The 10,732-nt window shown below is 29.2% G+C and overlaps 1 protein-coding gene across 4 annotated transcripts in view; it reads right to left on the minus strand.

Moving 5' to 3' along the window:
* Window positions 1-5,567: 5,567 nt before the first annotated feature.
* Window positions 5,568-10,732, minus strand: part of LOC111618262 (RAB6-interacting golgin-like) — a 12,710-nt gene continuing 7,545 nt past the window's right edge. The window contains exons 1-3 of one of the 4 annotated variants that reach the window (XM_023359754.1): window positions 10,238-10,410; window positions 9,874-10,177; window positions 5,580-5,794 (exon numbers count right to left, since the gene is read on the minus strand). In XM_023359754.1, coding sequence (XP_023215522.1) covers window positions 5,692-5,794; window positions 9,874-10,177; window positions 10,238-10,262 — 432 coding nt within the window. In that variant the 5' untranslated portion in view covers window positions 10,263-10,410 and the 3' untranslated portion in view covers window positions 5,580-5,691. The other 3 variants (XM_023359752.1, XM_023359755.1, XM_023359753.1) reach the window with 3 other exon arrangements.

The raw sequence follows: 10,732 nt of genomic DNA on the forward strand, positions 1-10,732 counted from the left end.
ATACAGTAGAGCGTCGATTTTCCGAATCAATTGGGGACTGGGGTTGTTCGTATAACTGATATTTCGGATAACCGATTTATGTACAAAAAAATAGTTTAACCTATCCGATGTTGAAATTTTTCTCTGTTGAGTGTCGCTTCGCGTTGAATTTTCGTTGATAGCCAAAGATTGAAGCGCCACAGCACTGGCAAAATTTAAATTTGCCGCCTGGAATTCTTTCGGATGATTGACGTTTCGGATGATTGACTTTCGGAAAATCGACGCTCTACTGTATTTACTTTTAAAGTAAGGATGTTGTATTATCATTATTGCCAGATCTACTGTTTTAATAATATAAAAATTAGAATGAAAAAATAAATAAATAAATTGGAATTATTAGAACTGAGTTGTCAACAAGTCTGTGTGTTACTTTTCTTTATATCTGCTTATATTTTCTTGTTTTATAAATAACAGCATCAATTCACAAAGCGATCAAAACATATAAAAATACACAAAAAAATTTTTAAATTGTTTTAACAAGAGCAAAAACAATGCTCTTCTTTCTTGAAAATATGTATAATTTTTTAAAGACTACAAAATGTATAAGTTAATTATTCTGAAATTCAAAATATCATCTACATATTTTTAATTCCTAGAAAATCTTTTATGATAATAAGAACACGAAAAAAATGCATAAATTCTTTGTAACTATATCAGTAGCTAAAAATTAAACAGAAAACATTAATGTAATAAAACAAAAGTGAAAATTTACAACTGTAAATCTATAAATAAATTCTATTTAAGAACAAGAAATGCATTGAATTTATATAGTATAAATAGTGAAAATAAGTATGAACAAAGTATTCTTATTCTTAAAGATATCTTCCAACTTGACTACCAGTGTTAATGACAACCCTTAAAAGAACCTTTATGTCCAAAACTTAATGGTTGCAAATGTGTAAAATACAAAAATATACACATAAGGCAATCTATATGTCCCTATTATTCATGGGTCCAATATAACAGTAAATAGTAAACATTCAATGTGCATTAGTGGCACACTGTTCTTCACACAAGTAAGTTCTTTTAAAGACTGTAACTCATTATTGTACATCTGGCATTACTTGTGTGAAAAACAGGGTGCCACTAACACACATTAAATGTATACTATTTACTGTTACATCAGACCCACAAATAATAGGTACACATGAGTTGTCTTATGTGTATCTTTTTGGATTTCACACCTTTGCAACTGTTAAGTTTCGGTTGGTTTTTTATGTTACAAAGGTTTTTAAATTTAACGTTTTAAAAATGTTCTGTTCCAAGCATTCCAATTTTAGAATTCGATTGTACTCTAATCTGATGCAGACCTTGAGTATGATCGAAAGCATTTGTTGGACAACTTATTAAACGTTTTTGTTATCAGACATAAAGGTTCTTCAAGGGTTGTCAAAGTAATCTTAAATTATACAAAAGCACAAATTTATTATATAGTACATAAGGAAATTTTGTAATAAATTTGTAAAATATTGAAAAATTTATTGAAATTATTTTTTATTAATTCATCATTCTTGTAATTAAACTAAATCAGTCAATGAACATTAATAAAACTGAATAAAAGGAAAACATCACCTATATATAAATTTTAATACTATTTTCTCTTTAATTAAATATTTATCACTTTCAAATATATTAAATCAATCAGATATGTTAATTTAAAAGTGATTTTTTAAACTGTTATGTTATAAATGATGATTTATATTAGATTTCAGCTCCAAATCACTCATTTAAAATTTTTTTATAACAAATAAATTAATAATAATCAAATAAAAATAATTTTACTATACCATATACATTGGTGATCCACATAAAGTAGCAGCCATAACACCATCTTGCAAAAATCTAGCAAAACCAAAATCAGCAATTTTTAAAGTTATATCTGAGGGAGGAGGGTTTGGTTTGCCTGAATGACACAAAAGAATATTCTGAGGTTTCAAATCTCTATGTACAATTCCTTTTCCATTGAGAGCTTTCATAGCACCAGCTGAAATGTTAAAATAATTTGGATTTTGTTTATTAAAGTATAAATCAAAGAAAGCCCTTAAAATAATATTTCAAATTAAGTTTTTATTAGTTCAAAGCATTTTATTTTTTGGAAATTTAATCAGTATTCAATAAAAATAAAGAAATTTAAAATGTTAAAAAAATTACTAAAATTATATAAAAGTATCAAAATTCATCAAGTAAAACAATTCAATATTGACAATGTTCATAATTTAAAGTACAAAATATTTATATCAGAATTTATAATTGTTATAAAATCATATACAATTCTTTTTCCAGTCTGAAGTTATTGCTAATTAACAGTGAGCATTAAATTATGTAAAAAAAATCACTTATAGTAACCTCAAAAACTGAGTTTTAGACTACTTTATTTAAGCTAAATAATGCATAGAAAGTAAATAAACTCAATATAACAGTAATTATATTAAGAATACATTCATTCGTTCATTCATTAGTTTAATTGTACATTTAAAACAAGGTACAAAGTCCTGCCCTGCAGTGAGCATTACAGGAGCATATCCATTACATAGTTCCACCGAGTTACAGTATGCACTAATAAACAAAACAAAGTGAAAAGAAAAATAAAAAATAAATAAATAAAAACACAATGACAATAAAAGACCCGAACAAAATATGCAGCAGCATGCTGCAGCATATAACAGATTACTTATCTGCAGGAATATTTTCGCAAAAGAAGATCGCAGTAAATACAGTAATTCTGACAATAAGTGTTTAACAGCATTTATCCCGTGCAGAAAATTTGTAAGACAAAGATTTGAGAATCCCATGAGTCCATATATAATATGCATACAAGTAAAAAAAAAACAAACAAAGTCCACACAGCTAGTAATTGTAACAATTCCATCACTTTAAACCCCAAAACAGAGGAAGATGATGAAGCTTACATATTTCTTACAGTCAGCAAACACAAATGTATGTAGAGAAGCGATGATCTGCTTGTAGTATTGATAGTCGTTGTGTTAAGAGGCAGAGGGCCCGACATATCCAAACGGACCACCCCTCGAAAAATTCCTGGGATTATTTGACCCGTCCGGATTCGATCCAGGGTCCCCCAGAGCGATGAGTTGCCATCTTGACCGCTCGGTCATCCGGCCTTGCATCCGGTCCGAGCATTTGTACTGGCATAATTGTTTTTCTTCACTATATCCATTCTTAATGCACATACACATGTATTTGTATGTTTTGGCACGTTTTTAAGGATGTTCGGCTTTTACGTATTCGTCGATTTAACGTATTTTTTCATCGATTCTTTGAAAAAACGTTAAATCGTGTTTCTCTCGTATCACATAGAAATATGACAAAAGCACACCTATTAATGTAAAAACAATATTTGATAAATAACCTGTATTAATCGGTTATATAGAACGGTACAAAAGTATGGATTCTTTATGTTTTAAACGATAAATCATTAGACCAACAAATTTTTAAAATGGTTTATCAAGATAATCAACATGTGTCATATTAAACTTTGGTCAATATTGTATATAATCCCAAATATTTTGCGTAAATAGTTTTTCTTTCGATATCATCACTAAGTAATTGGATATTATTGGTATTTCTCATTGAGTATGTTAACAGAGATAACAAATTTTATCGAGGTTTATATTTAACTTGTTTAATTTTACGTATAAACTGAGAGAGAATAAGATATTCATTTCAAATTGAATTTCATTTAGGTAGATTGTGAGAATTAAACTTGTTCTATTTAATACACAAAACATTACCAGTTTTTTATTATTGTAGTGTTTAATTTTTATTTAAATAAAACTAAAATAACATTAAAAACCAGCAATATGTCGTATTCTTGCTATCATCATTCATCTATATATCACGTATTAAAAAATAAACAAGTTCAATATCACAACATATTGTTAAAGGACCATGCAGCTGGGCCTAAATTAGTTGAAAGTGGTTCAACTATACCTATGAATTTGCAATTAATTTCTGTTTGACAGTAATGCAGATCCGAAATGGTGCATTATGTTACATAACCAATACATTATATACCTGCCTCTGATGCTTTGTCTTCAATCACCTGATGCTTCTCTGCACAATTTCCTATGGCGCATAAATTATGAAAAACCATGTACTGTATATATTATATCTGAAAAGTGCTTTTTATTATTTCGCGAAATAGATAGCCACATTGAAACACCCTGTACCATACATGTGTATCCTTACCTTTAAAAAATCTAAACTATTACAGGCCCACCAGTGGCCAAGTGGTCTTCTGTTCCCTGAACACTGGGAGTTTTGTCGTGTGTTCGCGCCTCGCTTGGACGGGCTTGGCCACGTGGAGTTTTCCAGGTTTACTCTAGGTGGCTTTAACGCCTAAATAGAGGCCAGTTTCCCTTAAAACCAGACCTCCCGGAAGTCATCCCCTAGGCAGATCGCCCAAGTGTTGCGTTGCCATAACTTAACAACAACTAAACTATTACAACAAATAATAATGTTTGGTTTGTCAAACTAGTCGTAGTTAATCAAACTACTAATACTTTATATGTAATTACATAGATCAAACAAGTACTGTACGTAGGAAGGTATTTTCTAATAACTGTGTGAAATCTGGATTTGAATGCGATCTCTTCATGATAATTCAGAATAGGACGTTATGTTCCATATTTAATTCATATTAGCCGACTCCATTGAGGATCATTCTTGCCCATACGTGAAACGCAGGCCGGTAGTCATATAATTACTGTAAGTGCAATAGTGCCATATTAGAACAACTAATTTGATTATTACAAAAATAAAAGAAANAGAGGATTTCTTAATTTGCATGTTAAAGGTAAGACAAAATTAAAGGCAATGTGAAAATTTGTGTTGTTATTTGAAAGATAACTACTTAAATTGATTAATTTAATTAATTAGAAAGGAATTAAACAATGTTCCACATTCTAAATTTGAAGATTTGATCTGACATGAAATGAAAATATCTAAAAAATGTGTTTAATCAAGAAAAGAATTCAAAGATGATTTCTATATTTACATAGGAAGGTAAGTTTCTCTGCCTACTATAAAACAGTCTAAAAAAAGTTTAAAAACAACTCTTTCCAAATGCTAATGAAGATTCTTAATAATCCTGAGAACATATGCTATGTTTATAAATTATGGTGTCATACTTTAAAGTCCAAAATAAAATTTTATTGTCTCACCAAGAGAGCAAAATGAAGCAGAATCTAACTTACCATAATCGATGTTTACATCTAAGCTAATCAAAATGTCTTAATTAATGTATACCTCTAAATGGCTTTTATGATTTAAGTTCTGATGGATAGAGGCTAAAGTTTATTAAAATGTTTAGCTATTAATTCAATTAATAAATACATATACAGTACATTATGTAATATACTAATACAGTTTACTCAAATTAGCATCATACAATCAAAGATACTTTAAAATTAAAAAAATATGGTAAGAAGATTAACAAGAGAATTGAAATTTTTAACATATATCTTCTATTTTCATTGTAAAATAAATATATAAATTATATGGTCAATATTTAAATAAAACTATAAAATAACATTACTATAAAGTTTTACATACATTTGTGATAAATTTATCATCTCAGAGCTATCATTAAATAAGAAAAATACATGCAAATTAACAAGATTAAAACAGAAAGGATTACCTATCAGCAATAGCTTTAGTCAAAAGTGATTTCCTCTTAGCATTTTCTTGTTCCATTTGCTTTTGTCTTTGTTCAAACTGTTCAAGAATATTATCTTGTCTAAAAAATTAAAAGAAATATCTTAATTATGATAAAATAACAACATATAAAACAATATTAATTTGCATAAAAAATTTAAAACAAGAAAATAAATTATTCACAAACAATGAGATATTTTTTACAGATAACTATATATCACATCACACCATCAAAACACAATATTGTGCCAACAGAAAAAAAACTCACAGACATCTTGGTCTGCTCATTTGTCCAATCCAGTCCCATACAAAAATGAAGCTAGCTGGATCAAAGAGGAAGAAGAAAACATGACGAGACATCATTCAAGTCCTGTGTTGAAATAAGCACACAGAACATCCAACATGCAATATAAAGAACACACAGTTGGTATAAACTTTTCAACACATATTGATATATCAAAACAAACCAAAAACACAAAGTGAAGCATTTTCTAGGGAGATTCATTGAGTCCACTTTTCTTTTGTCTGGCCTTGAACACATTGTCCAATAGATTAAATATCAAATATGGATACAATGTGAAACATAACAAAATACATATGTAAAGTTCATGGATGACATAAAACTCTATACATTCATACAAATACAGTTACATCAACTATTAGATTTTACATTTACTCCACTGACATTCAACTGAATTTTGGCCTAGATAATTCAGAATATCATATAGAAACAGCAATCTGGAAGGAAGATGATTTTGTACTCAGAAATAAAGACATAATTGAATCCATGAATGAAAGCAAAGTCTACAAATATTTAGGATATCAACAGGTCAAACCAGTGGTGGGATTCAAATAATTCAACAACCAGTTCACTGAACTAGTGATTGTTTTATGTTTAAAAACAATATTTATTTATAAGTTTACTAGCAGACCCCGCCATGCGTTGTTGTGGCTCAAAATGTATCTATTATAAATGTATGACACTTCCCCCCGTGGGGGGAATTTTCGACGTACCCTATTAAAACGCAATCAAAAACGCAAAAAACCCACAACTAAAGTAGTATAATAGAGGCCAAGTTCTTCACAGTAAGCCTTCATCCTGTCCATCTCCCCCCAGTGGGGGAAATTTCAACATGTATATTATATAAAAACATGAGCGTATTCAAATGCAGCATTGTGTCAAAATTTGAAAGGAATCAGTAGGAACAAATGAACATTACATTTTCATTTATATAGATATATAGAAGATGATCTGCTTTAGTTCATCCTCACAGAAAAGCAAACTTAGGTCGTCATACTCGTAGCGCCATCTATTGGACATAAAAGCTTTAACCCTAGATGATATCTTTTAATTTATATGAATGTTTAACAGAATAATATACAGCCTATGTCCACCCTGAAGTTCCATTCTAAATATTGGTGAAAGAATTTTTGAAATTGGATGGTAGTTTTGGAGATTACCCCTACATACAAACTTACAAACATTACAAATATTAGTATAGACTAGAAGAGGGCTTCAACCACTTGTTTAAAAATTACAGAATGATTCAATTGCTGGTGCTGCCATTTCTATTTTTTTCTGATGAAAAACAATTTTAAGCTGAGTATTTAGGCCTTACAGTACTTTTTTATACCAATGCATCCTGAACATTAAAAAATACACAAAATGATAACAACACTAGTAAAAATAAACCAAAACACACAATATAATATCTTAAAACAAATATTGAAGACAACTAGACTTTTTGTGTGAGTAATCAGAACAAATCAATGTCATGCAATAACTGGTTAAAATATTTCTTAATATAACAAAAAGATTATAAAAATATCCCTGATAAAAAGTAACAATAAAACTTATAATTCAGATATTTTCATATTGCCTTTTGATTAGCATATTCTTTAATAGTTTGCTTTGCTTTTATCCAAGGATTGTTGGCTGTGTAGTTACTTCTTACCCTCTTATCTGGAGCTACCCAGCAATAGAAATCAATGCCTTAATATTGTTATGCAAAATTGTCTCAGAAATATATTTATTGTCCTGCATTTCCCAGATTTCAGAAGTACAGATACTTGTGCCTAGAGTACAGTACAGGTATTTGTATCACTTGTACCCAACAGTTGACCAGAAAACATCAATGCTTGATTGTGATAGATGGCTACAAATAAATTGCAACAGTAGTGATGAGTTCTCACTCACACTTATTGATCTATTGCCTAATTTTTCTCTTTCATTTCACTCCTCTCTCATTGAACTGTAAAAAGTTAGCAGTCTTACACAAATGAAGATTTGCAATAAATTGCCTAAACAAATATTACTCATACAAATACAATTTTAACTATAAATATTTTAGGAAGTGGTTCTGCTAAATCAGTACAAACTAGGTGAATCCAACTACAGTAGAGCCTCGATTATCCGACCCAATTGGGGACTGGGGTTGGTCAGATAATTGAAAAGTCAGATAATCGAAAAGTATGAAAAAATCCATTATTAGTGTAGTATATTATTATATCCCATGTAATTAGTATATTAGTATATCGCTATTAAGCATTGAATTTTCATTGATGTTAAGCCTAACAAAAATTTTTTTAAAATAATAATCGTCGCTATTGTATCGTTAAAAATTAGAAAATTAAGCCTCGTTTAAATACTGGCTCCCTTTCATGGTCGAATGAGTGTTGCCAGCTAAAACACGTAAAAATAATATTAAAGTAGCCGAGACATAGCCAAATATTGTAGCGCCACATCACTAGCGGACATTTGAAATTTGCCGACTAGGACGATCAGTTAACCGAGGTGGCGGTTAATCGGGGGTCAAATAATCAAGGCTCTACTGTACTGAATTGAACCAAAACATGCAAAAGAATACATCATCAGATTAAATGCAATACTAACAATACAGTTGAATGCAAAACACAGATTTAAAGCAATCAATACATAAATCATCCAAGTATTTATTCAGTACTTACATATTCATTTAGAATTACACATTGAACACATTGAGTACTTACATATTCATTTAGAATTATACATTGAATACAATATTCAATGTATAATTCTAAATGAATTATACATTGAGAAACAACTTCAAAGAAAACACAAACATTAACAAAATGTAACAAACACTACCCTACCCTAAGTTTTCCTCAGAAAGGCTAACTCTTTCTCATAAAGATGGAGGATGAGGTCTCATAGATAATTTAAACCAGTACTGCAAACAAATACAGACACTGCAAGAGTTCTTCTACAGACTATAAGAAACATCACACTTACAGAAAGCAGTAACCCTTGCAAACAAACAATATACCATAAAATCAAACTTATACAACACCAACCTGGATCTAACAGTACACGAAAGCACAAATACCATCAGAAAGTCATAAACTCAATGGTAAACACCCTAACAAATTGTTCATGACTGCCATGTAAGACCTCACCATAAATACAAGAAACTACAAAACAAGTGCTGTCTTTTAAAGACAGCACTTGTTCTGTAGTTTCTTGTATTTATGCACAAAATTCCACATTATGCAACAAATCAAGTTGCAAGCTTTTAAGACAAACAGACAAGTTACATCAACATATATAACCAAATACAATACATCAAAGTTTGCATACAAATACACCCAGCAGCCATATCATAAATACACATCTCAGGTGGTCACAAAAAGCAACACACAAAATATGCAAGTTATAATTACAGATAAAACAATCGATCACAACAGACCAGATATCATATTTACAGACAAACAAAAAAAAATCACTTATATCATCTACCAAACACACATCTACCTAACTTGGATAATGTTGATATTCCTTAGATAATTTTATTATCATCCAGATTTCACACAAAACCCGTAACACATACAAGAAATCAAATGTTAGTTATATAAACTCAAATGTAATTAGTCATATAAAAAAAGATTTACAATTACTCAGAATCAGTGATAAGCAACATTTTACAATTTATTTTTAAAATACATATAGTACAATCAGAATAATGGAATTATTAATTACGTAGTATCAATAATGCATGACAAATGCAAAATATAAAATAATATTCATTAGGAAATAACATAAATGATAGCAAATTATGACAAATTGCAAATCGAACAAATTAAAATACAATTTTTAGAAAATTAGAATAATCTAACTTATCTTACCTGAAAGTATTTTTCTCTTCATGAATTGTAACATGTTTCACATTTGGTTTTTGAACAGATCCTTCTTCTGTGGATTTACTATCCTGAGATAAATCAGAATCTTCTATAGATGGCTTATTTAACTCATTCTTCCCAGAATCTTCACTTTCCACGACAAACTCCACTTTAGGCTTTGACAGTCTCTGTTTAGGAGTAATGTCATCTTTAACTGGTAAATTTTCACTCATATATTTTGTTTTCTTTAATATTCCTTTTCTAACTTGAGTCTTAATTGGTTTAGGCTGTGTTGTAGCGTTTGTAACCTCTATAAAAAAAAAAAATATATATATATATATAATATAATAAAATTTGAAATGAATATAACCTTTATAAAATGTGATATATTCCATCACATTATAAAAATGAAAATTTAAATGGAAATTGACATAATTCAAGTCACGTGATGTTTTGATAATTTTAAGATCTTTTAATTTGTTAAATATAAATTTTACATCGGTTTCATCTTATGTAATAGATTCTAATCAAATGAACGTGTTCGTAACTTGCCATTAATGCAATCGCCGTTCATCTGAATTCTTTTGATTTCTTCTTCGCTGAATCCATTCCACTCCCTTCCCGCCATCTTGTCCACATGACACTCTACATTGTTTGTTTATCAATCCACTCCCTTTAAAAATATTATATTATTATTTTTGACAATTTTAAATATATACTAATAAATATTTTCTTCGAATTATTTGTGTAAAAATAAAATTTTAATTTTTTTTTTATCAAAAACTTATTTAAAAATTAAACAATTATTAATTTAATGATGTCATTATTAAATAAATTATACAGTAAATAAAGAAATTAAATATTT

The sequence above is a fragment of the Centruroides sculpturatus genome, unplaced genomic scaffold (genome assembly GCF_000671375.1).
Source record: "Centruroides sculpturatus isolate CEXI.00-Female unplaced genomic scaffold, Cexi_2.0 scaffold154, whole genome shotgun sequence".
NCBI lineage: Eukaryota > Metazoa > Arthropoda > Arachnida > Scorpiones > Buthidae > Centruroides > Centruroides sculpturatus.